General features: G+C 42.1%; 1 protein-coding gene across 3 annotated transcripts in view; it reads left to right on the top strand.

Annotated features, from left to right (window-relative positions):
- ssbp4 (single stranded DNA binding protein 4) overlaps positions 1-16,663 on the top strand; it is an 84,166-nt gene that overhangs the window by 15,662 nt on the left and 51,841 nt on the right. For all 3 annotated transcript variants that reach the window (XM_067513595.1, XM_067513593.1, XM_067513594.1), the window contains exon 4: positions 10,700-10,784. In XM_067513595.1, the coding sequence (XP_067369696.1) occupies positions 10,700-10,784 (85 nt within the window). The remainder of the gene's footprint in view (positions 1-10,699; positions 10,785-16,663) is intronic.

Below are 16,663 nucleotides of genomic sequence, written 5' to 3'. Positions count from 1 at the left end.
GATGGGTTCAGGGGGTTATATGATTCAGTAGTCAAGTTTGTTTTTTGAAAGTTTGGAATTCTGAGAGATGTCCAGAGTGAAGCAGTAGCATCCACTGAAGATAAGAGACATTTCAGTAGACTGGTGGTGAGCCAGGCTATAGGGACAGAAACGAGCTACAGAGTGTACCAATTGAAGATGGATTTTCTCCCTCACTCTCTGGTGTGGTAGGACAACTTTAGATTCTGAAGATGGATTTCCTTTCTTGCTCTGCGGTGTTGTAGGATGGACAGTTACACACTTAGTCACAGTACCACAGCTTTTGGGCCCCAGCGATCAAAAACGGACAAATCTGAGCTCAGATTGTGCGCACTTCATTATTTTTACTCTAGTTTTGATGCATGTATTTTGAGGTTAATGACCACATCACTGTGTTGAATTTGTTTGATATGCTACAAGTCTATTTGGATACATTTAACTAATAATAGTGCTAGAAACGCTTTCTTTACATTCATACCTTTGTCTCCAGCCATTCCAGTTCTTCTAATATTAGCCTTGAGATTGAAAAATTCTAATTGTAATCCAGGTTAAAAAATTGGCAAGAGCCAGTCAGTATTCCAGGTTGTTGTTGAATATTAGTACTGAGGAAAAGTACAAAATGGACTGTCCAACAGTGGGGTGTTAAGATTCCTAATTCATTTATTCAGTCATTGTTAATGGGATAACTAAATCACAGAAGGATGAAGAAGTGTGAGGCTATCTTAAGAAATATGGTACTATTTCCAGTAAAATATGCTATATGTGACATTTTCCAAAACATGATCATTGAGTATTCAAATATCTTGGCGGCACGAGCCTTAGAACCTCTGGAAACCCTGGACACCCTGGAAATTGATTTCAATGTTGCATATTTTTTTAACCCCCACTACAGCTATCAGTAGGGGGTATACCAGGTCATATCTATCTGAATTTATAGGCTTAGCCAAGCTTAGTGGCAATGACCATGAAGAATTACTTAATGATTTGATGTCACAGATCAGTGAAACTTTTGAGGCAATGGAACCTGAACATGAGATATTCCATACCATAGTAATTGACATAACAGGCAAGATACCACTGCTTGACAGCTGTAAGGTGCAACCTCAGTTATGGTCAGAATCCATGCTGAAAAATAATCACCTAGGTGCCACCTCCCCTTTCTTCTAATGTGAAAATAGGAGGGAAGGTGTTGCAGAACACGTGAATAAACACTTTTCTTAACAATTCTGCAAAGGGTGCTGGGATAATGCCCTACGCTCTGGTCTGCAACTTGAGCTAAAGAAAAGCAGGCTTCCATCATTCTCAGACTACGTGCTAATGTTTAACACTGAAATAGACTGACAATCAGTAAATGCCAGTCACATGAAAAAAATGTCTTAGTTTTGAAAAACTGTGTGTATATCTTCACTCCCAGAGTACATTTGCCGGTGCTGAACTGAAAGAAACTAATAACAATGCTATTGATGATCTCAGGAAGCAGATAGCTAGTCTGCAAAACCAATTAGCTTCCTTTGTGTCACCGAGAAAGACATGAGGGTCTAACACCGAAACAACAGCAGTCAAATGACAAGCCAAACTCAGAGAACACAAATATATGTCACAACAGAAATAAAGAAAGCAGAGTAACAAGCCCAGACCTTAGTATTACTTCAATTGTGGGAAGGATGGACATATAGACCATCTGCAAACCTTGGTTGGGTGATAGAGAAAAGGACACATTTCAAGGATAGATGTCATGCATCAGAAACACAAAATTAACAACCCAAACTCTCCTTTAAACTAGAATCCTTGCTAGAGTCCTTGCTGTGGGACAAATGAGGGGGTGGAGTAAGTTAACAACATCCCTTAGATGTAAACAGTAATGACAGAGCTCAGTTACTGTATATGCCAACCTGCTACCTTATAATTGTAAGAAACACCCTGTCAAGCTTCCTTGAGGGTTACTTTGTAGCAATTTGTACTTTAACTGCCTCATCCACATGGGCTCACAAGTAAACACAATTCCACAAAAAAACTATAAAGTACAATCATCAGAGCAAGAGCTTATAACAATATGTGATCTGATTGAGGTGGAGGGGGCAAATGGACAGCCTTAACTGGACTATAAAGAGATCAGTATCACCTTTCTAGAAAAGTTTTTGTGTGTGTCAGTTGAAGTGCCTACACTAGCCCTACTAGTCCTTGAAGTTCAAGCCATTTTAGTCCTCTGTTCTAATTGGCACCAATATTCTCAATGTATTCACTGTATCTACTTTGAAGCCAATATGACAATATGTCAGGCCGTCAGAGGAGTGGTTAAGGTGCTTGAGCTTAGGCGGAAAAAGTCCAGCATCAGCCATCACAATGCCATTAAAATGCCGGGAAAGAGTCCTCATATAATTCTGGTAAACTGAAGTCATAGAAGACATTGCTGTAACATATTACCTCCAAATTGACAAGTCTTTTGACCTTGAGCATCCATCCTCCTCAAGACCTGGTGGTCTTCTAGTAAAAACCTAATTGATAAAGGGGCAGCCCTTTAAGCTACCTAAAGTAATCAGCAATGATACTGACCATACTGTTGTTATCCCTCCAAGGTGTGAAATTGGTGAGATCAGTGCCGATCAAAGCATTCTGTCAAAAGAGTAGAGTGTGGTAAATTCACCAGAGGCTGAGTAACCGCATGGGTCAAGTTTGAGCTTCAGCTCAGTTACATTTGAGTGGAGAAGCCACATCTCAAAGTTCCTTAACAGTTGTTGCACAGCATAACCTTGACTGGATGAACATTCAAAGTGACACACTACATAAAGCTCTCTTGATGAGACCCCATTTGAACATGTGCTGCACAAATTCACTCGGAGAACATTGATGCTGTCTGCAACCACATTCAAGAATTACTTAATGCAGCGACATTCCCGATTTTCCCCATTTATCACTAATTGTGGTCGTCCGGAAGAAGAATGACCAAGACTTATTGTACATTAACTAGGAGGAGATTAAATCTTCTGACAATAAAAGAAGCGTTCACCCTTCCCAAGTTAGAAGTCACCTTTGTGGGACTCTCTGGGTCCCAGTGGTTTTCCATTTTTGTCCTAATGTGTGGTTACTATGAGATTGAAGTTGATGAGGCAGACATGCCCAAGACCACTTTTGTTTGTCCCCTCACATTTAGCAATTAAACTGAATGCCTTAAGGAGGGACAAATGCATTTAATACATTTCAGGAGTTAATGGGAAAAATGCATGGGGACATGCAGTTAAAGGAGGGATTAGTCCTCCTCAATTACTTGATGTTTTCCAAAACATTAGATGAACACAAAGCAACACTATCGTTATTGCTGACTTGTTCACATCACGGATAATTTAAAGAAGGTTTGCAGTTGCCATCTCAACACCCAACCAAAAAGACTGCAAATTTGCACTCATATAATGCTTTTTTCTACCTTTCCAGGACCCAAAGTGCTTTTCACTGCTTCTCCTTTACCTTTTTACTCTGACGATCAGTCACACACAGATGGGGGGCTGCTGTGCATCTGCCCTGCACTCACCAGGAGCAACTCATTTAGGGTTCAGTGTTTTATGTAAACACTTATCCTGTTTAGGGTCATTAGGTGCTGGAGCCCACCCCAGAGGTGAGGTGGGGTACGCCTTTGACAGGTCTATCTTAAAGAATTACACAGACAGACAACTACTCATATTCACCCCTATGGGCAATTTAGTGTCACCAGTTAACCTAACATGGCTGTCTTTGGACTGTGGGAGAAAACCGGAGTACCTGTAGGAAACCAATGCAGGCGTGGGCAGAATATGCAAACTCCAAGCAGAAAGGCCACAGTTCTCATGTATATTCAACCTTCTAGCTTTGGTGAGGCCACAATGCTAACCACTCCATAATCTTGCTGCCCAATACCTGTGGGACAGTTGTATTACAGAATCCCAGAAAAACTTCAAAGCAATCAGGGGTCAGATTTTGAATCCTGCACAATTAAGAAGTGTATATTAGGTGGCTGGCATACAGAAGGTAAGACGTACTCTTCGCCTTCCCAGGGAAACCCTGTTGAGCGATTAATCACACTTTGCTAGACACGATAGGTGCCCTCCAAGATCAAGACAAGTCTCACTGTTATGTTTTGGGAAAACCCTCATTCATGCTTATAATTGCAACAGGTGACTGGGTTCACACCATACCAGCTTTAACTGCCTGTTGACCTAGCATTTGGCCTGTCTGTGGAGCTGGGGAAACACGCATCTGCTCTCAGCACAGTGTCAAATTGTAAGCAGACACAAACACGTAAGCCTGGAACCTGTCTTAAACCTGCTAATCCAGAGCAGTTGTTGAAAGAGGAAGATGAAATAATTGCAGCTTTCTGGTACAGTGAGCTCTCTAAAGCTGGGATCTCTAGGTTTTCAACAGTCCATGAAATCCCAGTCCAACCTCATCCAACAAATTTTACCATGGCAGGTACACAGGATTCTAGATCTCTGGGTGTAAATCCTGCTGAGGGTCCTGTGGGCACCCAATGTGTTGGTTGCAGTGATCACATGATTTACTGGTGATGCTTCAGATCTAGTGATGTGAAGCCCTTACTGTGTCTGTCTTTGTTGTTGTTCTTCTTCTTATGGTTTTTGTTGTTGTTGCTGTTGTTTTCAGTCATTTATTTTGAGGCTAATAGACAAAAATGCAGTTGTTGACTATGTCTACATGCCTTGTGTTTGTTTTGTTTAGTTTTTTTGGCCATCAAGCACATCAAATTGATAAATTAATATTTTAATCCAGGTTACAAAGAGCTGTCCATGTTTACTATTTGGGTGGAAGGGTATTTAAGCTTATGGGCTGACAAAACATTTCTCTCCTTGTTTGAGTTAGAAAGAATGGGAACACCCAAATTAATTTTCTTGTGAGATTGGAAAATAAAAAAATACAACTTTAAGGCAAAGAGAAGAGCAGACAGGCTCTGGACAGCTGGGAAGGATGCAAATAAAGAATCAAGCAGGCAGAAAGGCAAGAAGGTTGAGTGGCTGAATCCTCAGCAAGGCATCATGAGAGTCAAAGTGAGCCGGGATAAGAGGTTTGACAGGGCCAGCTTTGTTTGTCATTCATGCTATCCTGCTCATCCCCAAAGCCCCCTGGCCAGCAATGTGTAATAAACCCAGACATGCAGCTTCATTCATTCATCCTCTCTGGCCCCAGAGTGTGTTGTAATTGTGCAGCCTGTTGACACGGTTCATAATGGTCCTTAAAGAGCCTGGCTTCTCTCAACCTGACAGCCCTCAATTGGACAGCTACCAGTAATACTGACACAATGACATACACAAACATACAGTGCAGCGTGAGTTTGCTTCCGCCTCTGCCTGAACCAATAAGATTGTTCGGGGAGTGTGTGTGTGTGTGTGTGTGTGTGTGTGTGTGTGTGTGTGTGTTTGTAAGTGGGAAGTACAGTATAGAGGGAAAACAAGTGCTTGCAACTAGTGTGTGTTCTGACTGTATTGATATATTTCAGCAGAGTCTGGGAGATGACTTATTGTGTGTATGTGTGTGCGTGTGTGTATCTGTGTGCGCGCGCACATGCACCAGAGAGCAGTCGGAGAGTGGGCTGATGATTAGCCAGACTGAGCAGGGCACGGGCTTCAGTGTAGTATAACCTAGCTGAGGGGCGTCTGTCTGGGCCAGGCAGCATGTGGACATAGAGACTCACTGGGGGGTGGGGTCTAGGGAATTGGCTGCAGGGGAGAGGAGAAGAGGCGGAGAACTCTGTCCACCCCTGTGCCACTCAGTAACCCCCCCCCCCCACAACTCCCTGCCTCACCCAAAAACAAAAGCTCCAGATGGTAGGAAAGCCACCAAACTCCCTCATCCCTCACCTTCGCTCCCCCTCCCTCAACCTTTGTCTAGAGGCCTGTCCCTTTGTTTGCGGAAGAGAGACCCCTGAACGGATTAACTCTTTACATTCCACCCTCTTTGTGTTAAACAGCCAAATCTAAGACCCTGATTCCTCCACCACAACAGCCCCACCCCCGCTGTCCCCTCCCTAGCACCTCACTGGGGTTTTCTGCCTCTGTGACTGTTTCCTGTAGGATGGTGCGTTGGTGAGTGTGGTGGGGTGGGGTCGGGGGGGACTTCAGAATGAGACCATAGCTGTATGAGGGGGAAGGAGCTGGGGGAGTCGTGGGGAAGAAAGAAGGAGGCTGGTGGTTGGGGTCACTCATCCACATCTGTTGTTATGGGTGGCAGGATAAAGAAAAGGCTCAGCGAGGGCTGCAGGTGTTGATTGTGTCATTAGCTCCCTCTATGTTGGCTGCTGCTAGTTGTCTCCTCCTCATCCCAGAATCGATTGCTTTAACCAGTTTTCACTGGATGGCCCCTGAATCCTCAACACACAACCCCACAGCACTCTACACAAAACATACACACATAAAAAACCTCAGCACAACAACAGTACGTACATGGTTCCTCAGTGTGATGGCTTCTAGCTGAAATTCTTGTTTGAGAGGTACAGAGAAAACAGTGAGAGTTATCTGCTCTGACTGCTCTTTATAATAAAGGTGTAACAGACAATGTTATTCACCTTTCTCCTTCTCTTGATGTATAATTTATAGTTCATTTTTCATGTATGAGCTGCAGAAGTAGAAAAAATATTTATATTTTCCTCCTAATTGTAATTCAGTCGCACACTTGGAACTTTGTGACAGCTATGACATTTCTCTTTGAAAGGAAGTAGTGGTAATCAAATGGCTGGAAAGTCTCCATTACTGGCAGATACATGTAAATATAATCCAATTTTTAGACTGATACAGTCAGCTCTTTTAAAATGAAACACTGTATACACTGTATTTACTACAGTAATTTTGACTACCAGGTTAGTAGTTGGGGCACACATATTGGAATTATGCTGGAAGTTTTTATTATTCATTTAACTCTGCCAACACATAAATGCACCACTTCAATTTGGTGGATTTGTTCAAATCTGGTGATGGTTTTGTGATTTTTGTAATGTCGATCACTTGCAAATCCTCTTTGCCCAGTGTTTATGAAAACAGTCCCGTTACCAACTAAGAGCACATTCATTCACTACATAACCAAGCTGTGAGTTCAGCCTGTTTTGAGAAATTGTCCTTCTTGTGTGAGCCACTTTGTATCGGAATGTTGAAATATCCTCCAGTTGTTTGTGTCAGTATCTTACCAGCCCACATCAAGAGTCATTAGTCTTTCTGCAGTGACAGTTGCTGTATTTATTAGCCACAGTCCAAAGGGAGTCTTCCTGATTTACATGGAACAGTGATGTTGTTGTTTCCTCGTGCTTATTGAATGCATTGCAGCTACCAGGAGAATAGCAGCTACCTGAGTCAGGGTAATAAAGACAACTGGAAGGGTTGTGTTTCCCCACCTTCACCCTTTGATTGCAGCATTTTGTCTCTCTGATGAGAGAAGAGAACAGAACAGTTAGTTCTATGTTACTTTATTTTTTGCACTCTGGTTCTTTCACTCATGGTCTGTCTGCCTCCTTATCTCCATCTGTCTCCATCTCTGTCATAATTTCCATTTCTTCCCTCTCCTTCTTACAGACTGGCTCGTAATTGACGCACACAGATTATCATATAGACCTGCCACCACCAGACTATGTGCCTGTCTTTCTGTGACTTTGTTTACACTCTGTATAATAATGGAAAAGCACATTGTAACCACTGGCTTTGTCGGCCCCAGTTAATTGGAAATAATTATCATGATGGCATTTAATTTTAGTAATTGTCTTCTTCTGGACGGCTGGACGCTAATCCCATCCTTCTCTGTTCTGGATACAAAGTGTGTGTGTGTATGTGTCTGTGCGCATGCCTGCTGACAGTTCCAGTTAACATTTTTTTTTTAATTTAAATAAATATAAAAAAGAGTTTGCATGACTGGTAGCTGCTGTTTGAAGAGGCACAGAAAGGATTTAATGTCAGAGCAGTTGAAGTTTTCCTCACAGTTGCTTGACTCAAATACTACCAGTTTCTACCCATAATGCTATAAAGAGCTTCCCATGAGAAGATGATTAGATTGAAATGATTAGATAATTGGATAGAAAATGTACTATTACAAGGGTATGCAGAGAACAAGATTTCTTGCAGATTGCTAGAGCGAATTAACTGTGAATATTGACTTTCCGGATAATTTCTAAAGATTAGTGTCTCTGAAAAGTAAGTGACAACAACTATGACATGAGCTTTTCCCCTAACGGTGGGTGGGACTGTCAAATCACAGTTAACAATGGTCACATCCTGGTTTTGGCAATTCTAATGGCTCATAAGATGGTACAGTAGATTAGAATTTTCTTGAATGCTCTCTGACCTCAGTTTAAAAAGAAATCTGCAATTAATTAGGACGTTATCAGATTAATTTTATTAGCTAATCCAACACATCTTTACACCTAAAAGCCTCTTTTTGCCTCATGATGCATGTCAACCAGCTAAAATAATGTTGGAATAATGACAGTCTTGGTCTCTGTGTTGACCGTCATTTGCTGCTGATCCTGCTTCAGATTATGCAGAAAGGCAGTGAATAAAATTTCCCTGCATGGCCCAGACAGACCCAGGTTAGCTGCTCAAATCGCAATATATTTCAGACTTCACAGGACAGGAGATTTTAGATCACCTTGCCCATACTTATGTGCCTGTACCTGGTTGTGTCTTTAGTAACAAAGCGTAACATGCTCCTCATTTCATTTCCCTGACAGCTGATTGGATTTGCGATGGTTGCGCCTTCTTGTCGTGGTTCATCTCTGACAGAGCAGCAATCGCTTTAACACCAGCCGATAGATATGATAATGTACACTGGCTTTATTGTCAAGTGACAGAAGGACAGCATGATGCACGTACACCATATGTGTTCATCGCTGCTGTCTTGCACAGTCCCTCTCTGTTCCTTCAGCGTTCTCCTTGTCTAGAGGGGACCCGAGTGCTCGCTGAAAGCCTGGGGGCACAGACTCTGTCTTTTAATCTTTAAATACTTTAATAACACATTTCTATTTTAGTTCATATGCTTTGAGAGGTTGGTACTGTATGCCTAAGGGTTGAAATTTATTGTTTTTTATTTTTAGGCCACCTATTGTTCCACTCTTGTTTTCTAGATGACCTCAAATAACAAAATCAAAAGAACATAAGGGAAAGCATAGATCAGTGTTGAACAGTGTTTTATAAAAGCCATATTTAAGAGATAATAAGCCATCACCATGAAAATCAAACATCTTGTTTGGTGGAAAATTACCGACATGTGACAGGGTGCTACTGAGTGATTCTCTGACAGTTATAGGTGATCTGCTAATATTTTCTGCTCCATTTCGCAGTCTGTCATATCAAGTGTCACGGCTGTTCCTAACATCAGCCCAAAGAATGCATGTAACAGTTTATTTGCACCTTTAAATGACAGCAAAAATTTCCCCTTATAACTCCAGCATTTAAACATATTTTTATACACTGTCCAGGAAATCAATATCTTGAAGAAGGAGAGCTCCCTAATATGGACTGGCTTACCAGGTACTTAATATCAGTGCAGTAATTAAAGGCCCATTAGAAGTAGGACCTGGTGGCCCTTCTGCCCTGGAGGAGTTGGATTGGTCTAATTAACTAATATGAGTGTGGCCCATTGGGCAGTAAGTAACATAATCACAGCTGATTGGTCAATATCCTGCAGGTCGTCAGGGCAGGCCAAGAGAAGCATTTGGGGGCTGGTCGTTCGTAGATAAAAGCTCTGTTGAGCTGAGCTGCAGAATTCAGAGTGGACAGAGTGGCTGTGGTGGCCAAAGCAGAGTCTGCAGGTTATTGGATTGTAGAGGGTTACTTCATGGCCTTTCAATGGAGCTTGGTATCGAAGCTTAACACTTTTTAAATGCTGACTTAAGTGTATCTATAGAGTTGAGCAAAAGTTTTTTAGTAAAAATACAAAGAAATCAGTGGGTCTAGCTTCTCATTTGCTGGATTGTAGTCTATTAAAATGGAAAACTAAATATCACTGGGTTTACCACAGTTGGTTGAGCAAAATACCCTATTTAATTTTTTTACTTTTACTTGCATTTTACACCAAACAATAAAGAAAATATATGGCAGATTGGTCTATAAAGAAGCGGATTCCACGTGTCATCAAGCATTAAAAGTTAAACGTTTTCATGTGTTTTGGTCACGTATTTCCTGATTGATATAAAAGATTTTCCAATTTTATAGTATTTTACTAAGCTTCACATAGGACACTCTTACTTAAAGACATCTTTTGAATCAGTACAGTACAAAGTTTCCTTCTCAGCAGACCCTTTTTATTTCAACAGTTTGATCTTGAATGGTTTCCCAAGTTGAGAGTCCATTAAATGCTGCTGTCATAGATTTGTTGCTATTGTAAATGGATGACGTTGACAGGAGTCTCCTGGCTTAATTGTTCACTTTAGTTTATTTTTGTTATATGATTTACACCTTCATCGTGTGTGTGTGTGTGTGTGTGTGTGTGTGTGTGTGAATTCTGAACATAGTAATACATAAAAACACCAATCTGGAAGTCTTTGTAGATTAATTATACTTCCATTAGTTCACCTTAACCAGTTGCAATGTACACAAGCTTGTCACTATTAGAGATCTGCAACCATATCCACAACAGAAACAAGCAGACACCAGGATAATATGTGTTTACATCACAGAATGAAGTGTCTAACTCCTGCCGCTCTCTTGTCCTGTGTGCACAGTGTATTCTGGGATCTGTACTGCGCTGCCCCAGACCGGAGGGAGACATGCGAACATTCCAGCGAGGCCAAGGCTTTCCATGACTATGTGAGTGAACTTAACCAACCCTCGCCTTGTGTACCAGGGGCACAAATATACACTCAACCGCCACTTGGAAACACACATTGACACATGCTTGAGAGCAGACACTAGCGAACATGGAGCGTGTGTCAGAGAGAAGGGATTATTTTGACTGTGATAATGCTGCTGGTTCTTGTTTTGACATGTCTGTGTTTCTTACTGTCTGTGCTTTTGGTCTGTCTGCTGCAGCCTCTGTTCTAGATAGGACAGAGTCTAAGCCCGACATCTGAAATAGAAACCTATAAAAATGCAGCACCAATGAATTCATTTCTATGTTTTATGGAATTTTTTTTTATTTATTTTTGAAGTCTAATAGAGTCCTCATGCCATTCTGCTCTATGATCCACCTTGTTGCCATATCAGTTTTCTAACATCTGCCTAAACAGCGAGATATTGTAGTTTAGCTGCTTGCTGGCACTTCCTCAAACGTTGACCCCTGACCCCTCAGGTCTTGGTAAAACTGTGTGTCTGCGGTGAAAGGTCACGGCACTGCCTGGCTATTTACTGGTCCAATCAGCAGCTTCAGTAAAGGTCAAAAGCACATACAGCAGCTGGCTGGCCATTATCATACAGATTCACACACAAAGCCTATACACTGAGGACACATTTAGAGCTATGTAGGCTTTGCTGGTTGTTGCTGCAGGGGTTGGGCCAGGTGATGAAAGGTCAGGGTCCACACCTCCTTTGACCCTCTCATCTTTTGAAGAGTTGGAGCAGCGGATCAGTAACCTATCAACTATACAGACGATTTTCAAGTGGATGTGTGTTGAGTGGATTAAAAGCCTTTGTTAGTCCTGCTCTCATTTTTGCAAATGACCAATTTGATGTGATTGCCACACTTTTTAAATGTTTTTTTTTTCTTTACCATAAACGGTTCACTTTTTTGGCTTGTTCACCCTAAATATTTTTGTAAAGTTCCTTGAGATGCATTTGAATAAGGATTATATGGGCGTTACCAGCTACTAGATTATCATTCCACCTGGACACAAGTGAAACCTGAAATGGATTAGAGGTGCAATTCTTACATACGCATTTCATTCAGACTGTTTTAGCCCATAGCCAGTGGCCCGTTCAGTTGAACACTCTTAAGAGGTTTGACTGGAAAAGTGTGTGCACTTGTAAGCTGAACAGATTATATTTGTAGTGTGTGTTGTGTGTGTGTGGGCATTAGTTGATGTGTGTGTCTCTGCTCCTGTCTCTCTGTGTGTGCATGTGTTGGACCACCATAAGATTAATTACATGGTTAATTAAACCTAGTAGTTAATTAAATCTGACAACTGTGTCTAATTAATCTAAATGCCATATAATTTCCTACACCTTTCCTCAGAGGTAGGCCAGCTGGATACCTGCATGTCAGCTCTTAAACGTATCCAGTGTGACAGCCCTGACCAATATATAGGTGAACTTACGTACTTCTTTTGGTGTAAAAGAATCATTTCATGTGTTTAATGAATCTGCAGCTACTCAAACCGGTCAGGGTTAGCAATGGTCAAGAAAATAAATTACATGTAGACTTATACGTGGCGTCTTTAGGTCTTGACAGCTGATTTTAACACATACATCCAGACAGTGTTCTTTGAAATTTGACCTGGCTCAAGTTCACAGGGTCAAAGTGTGTGAGTTGTCAGACATGAGGGTTGATTTGTGGATAAAGGAATAGAGAAAAATATTGATTTAAAAAGGAGTTGTTGGCATTTTATTCATAAGGGCAGGCATACGTTTTTTCAAGTTCCCTTTAAATGGTATGATATTTGGAGAAATCAGCTTAGGTCTTGAATGAATTGACAATTGATTTTGGTGTTTCACAATTTCAGAGAAAAATAGTTGTGATGATGTAATGCATGATTTTTTAGACAGTTCCTTAAAATGCAGACTTTGTATCTTGGAAAGATTTAGCCTCACCTGTTGAATATAAAATAAGGTTATGTTGTCTCTAAGAAGTATTTGGCTGAACACCGGGAGTTGATAATGGCTGACTTAAGAGGGTGCTGATTTTTATTGGCTTTTTTTTGCAAGTTGATAAATTAGAAGTTCTTTTATTTCCTCTATAGAACTTTATATTTCACCAAAAGCAATATTTAACAGAAAATCACGACAAAGTGTGTTTCTGTGCAACAGTGAAATGTTAGAGCAGGCGTGCGTAAGCACAATTGCTTTTGTGACTGTTACCATGTGCGTGTGCATTCGTGGTTTTGTGTGACAGAGAGGGAGACAGAGTGTCAGGGTCGAGGCGTGTGAATCCCCGAGTGATGAGGGGTCTTTCTGTCTCTGATTAACTCTGGCTCCTTGGTCCCCGCAGACAGACGGCCTGATCAAGTCTCTATCACAGCCCCTTGCTGATAACGGCTCCCTCATTCCCCCGAGTCGCCCTGGATCACAGAGTGAAAAACAACACGGCTCCCAGGAGTCACACACTCTCTGCTCTGTGTGTCGCTCAGCAGGAATAGTGAAAGAGGAATGTCTGAGAGACAAACTCGCCTTGGTTTGTTTTTATTTACGCTTTATTTCTTTTTGTAATGTATGGTCCTCTCTGGTAGTTACACTGGCAGTTTGTTATGGAGAGCAATGAGTAAATCTCTGGCCTGTTCTGTAAAATTGATATTTAACCAGAGTTTGCTTATTTGTTTCCTGAAACTAATTTGGTTGCCGGGCAACACTGAGCCAGCATAGAGTCTTAGTTACTGATTTGGTTTGGCTCAGCTCAGTTTGGCTCAATTTGGCCCGGTTTGAAGGGACCTCTTACTGATCCCTGTCCTATTGGGCCCCATTGAGAGCAATGATGTAGGCTTTGTGGACTTTCCAGTTTGAAAAAGATAATGGAATATAATGTGCTAATCCTCAGATCTGGGGACTGGTTGACAGCTAATCCAGGGGAATGTGGTGGGATTGGAGCCCTGGCCACACTCCCAGACATGCAGGGCTCTGACTAGCTGGATCGCTGCTTGGCTTCACCCCTGGATGGTGAATCTGCTATCATATCTAGTCAAGCTCATATGTAGACACTAGCACACACTGGCACACTTGTGTGCATATCACACACCCACATGCGTATGCAAATGAATGCTCGCTCTCAAAGTGAGCAAGATGATACTGTATCATAAAGAGCTAGAACAGCCTGAAGTCTTGTACCTCTGTAAGTAATTTAAGTGGTCTCTTTTGTCGTCTTAATTGTTGAAGTTTTGTTTCTGTCTTTCCTCTTCACATTGCTTTTTAATCATGTTTATTTCCTAAAAGAGAGACGCACATCTTATACTCTTCTTTTCTGCTGAAATTCAGATGTTGCTCAACAAAAAGCTTTTTGTTGAGGAAACACATCTGATTATAAGAACATGGCATGTCTTTAATCACTCAGGTTGAATTGCTAAAGGACCAGAGCTTTGTGATGAAGAAAGCATATATATTGACAAATAAACAGGCACACTTTTACACACATGTGCGCGCACACACACAAAGACACACACCTCTCATTAAAGCATGTCGAAGATTAATTGTTTCCTCTCTGATAAACAAGCACGCACTTTGAATCACATACAGTCTTTCAGGAAGTGAAACACTCTGCTTTCTTTTGCTTTTCCCCAGCCAGGGGTCGCAAACCTGAACATCTGCGATTCATGCCAATCTGGGTTCACTGCCCGCGGAGTGTCACCGATTTAGTGCCACAAGTGCGTCATTCACATCGCACTGCTTCGCTGCCTCCACCCAGCTCTTGGCTTAGTGAGGATAACTGTCATGATGATGGTTCAGATGGAAGAGTCAAATATGGGCCTCTGACATTTTCTTTAGAAAGTCGCACCTGATCCAAAAATAGACCACATCAGGTAAACCAGTATCAAAGATTTAGATTTGAGACTGAAATTATACACCAAGTAAAAATGCTGTGAACATTGAAGCACTCTGATATCCTGGTGGTTGGGACAATGACACAATCCCATTTTAATTTCAAATTTCAACCCAGAGCTGATGTGAGCTGATACATACTGTATGCTTTGTCTGTTTTTCTAAAACAAACAAACAAACAAAAAAAACATATTCTCTTATGATAACAAAAAGAGAATATGAGATTTGTGCTTGTAAGAGTACTCAAATATTTAATCAGTTCTCACAATAGTGTTAGTAAAATGTCTGTGCATCCATCTGCTTTAAACCAATGAATGGACATAAAAATTGAAACCAAGTTGCAGACCTAATCTAATCTGTTCCCAGGAAGCAGTGCACGCACTGTAGATAGATGGAGGTGCACTGTTGGCTGTTGCCTGGGGATTCTTTAAGAGGGTTAAACATTTGTTAGGCTGGACCACAGTAACAGGTGGCACAAGGGGAGGAGCTGCACTCTGTAAACTACCGCCGATGGCCAAGCCTTTGTCTGGACTCTGTGTGATTTTTGTGTGTGTTTTTCATCACCACAACTCCCTGTGTTGCCGTACCAGGTGCTCACTCGCCCAATTTTAACTCCACACGTCTGCTGAAACCTTTCCGTCCCTTTCATAGCGGTCTTTGTCTCTGTCCTTTTTTTTTTTCCAAAGATAGAATTTACTCATCCTGCACCGTTTTTCTTGCCTCAATTCCTCTCAGGTCTTTTTTAACACCAACACTCCCCCCTTTTTCACCATCCTCCACCTCCCCCTGCTGCTCTTTCTCTACTTTCCTCTCTATTCCACACTCTCTTTCTTATTCCTCCCCCTCTCTCCTTTTGCCTTCCTCCCTGCCTCCACTGCTCCTCCTGCCACCCTCCCCCTCTCTCAGAGGAGATTGATTGGGTAATCTGGCCGGGTGCCAGCAGTGCCCGCTTTCTTGCTCGGGGGAAGGAGAGAAGCGGGGGCGACATGACGACATGCAGGAATAATAATAACATCCATAATATAGGCAGAGTAGGTATGGATGGAAGCATGAGGGGAGACAGAGAGAGTGAAGGAATGGAGTCGGCGTTGGCACAGCAGTACTGTCTTCATACAGAATTCTGTGGCCATTTTCAGTTAAATATAGCCTACACACAAACGGCATGCCACAACATTGTGTCTCCATTTCTGTCTGCCTCTATCTCTCTTTCTATCTTTCTGCTCCCCCACCACCAATCACCACCTCCTCCTTTCGTGCCCGTGTCGTCCTTTAATATCAAACAGTGCGTGGAGTGCAGGCTGCAGGCAGACGGCCGGTGAGCGAGAGGACGCTGTCTTTGTGTGCCGTTGTTTACCGTTGTTACCGTCTAAATGAAAAAGGCCAGTCGGCTTCTCTGTCTGTGTATACCTTTCCCTATCTGAGGGAAGCAACAAAGCCTGAAAGTGCTGCCCTCAAGCTGTGTTTTCTTTTTTTTTTGTGTGTGTGTGTGTGTGTGTTCGGCTGGAGGTCTGGAAGTGACAGAAGCAGAAGATCAAATATTGTTTATGATTCCCTTCCTCGCAGGTTCATTCTGGGCAAGCTTAAACTCTGCTGTGGTTTAGCATTTGATCTTGACTCTGCAAGCACAGGCTCCTGGATCTGTGTTTGACAGAGACAGACATGGAGACGGACAGATGGATACAATAAACCAGGAACAGGGACAGAAAGACGTGACAGAGGATGGAAGAGGAGGAGAGACAGAAAGCAAGACGGAATTGGAAATGGAGGGAGGGAGATTTGTGAGTGTGCAGGAAGAAAGCCGTGTCTGAAGACACTGGGGACTCGTTTTGAAGTCTGCATTTTTCATAGTTTATCTGAGTTTTGGTACTAGCTATGCCTTGCATCCTGCTAGCCAGAGCAGCGTAAATGCCACGAATCCCCTTGAGCAAACTTATTGTAGAAGCCAAACCTGCAGCGTTTACTTTCCGTCCTTGCATGCAGGTTTCCATCCCACTCCCATTTAATTTCCC

This window comes from Channa argus, chromosome 8, assembly GCF_033026475.1.
Source record: "Channa argus isolate prfri chromosome 8, Channa argus male v1.0, whole genome shotgun sequence".
Classification (NCBI taxonomy): domain Eukaryota; kingdom Metazoa; phylum Chordata; class Actinopteri; order Anabantiformes; family Channidae; genus Channa; species Channa argus.
Note: the sequence above shows the minus strand (reverse complement) of the source record. Positions and strands in the feature narration are given on the sequence as shown.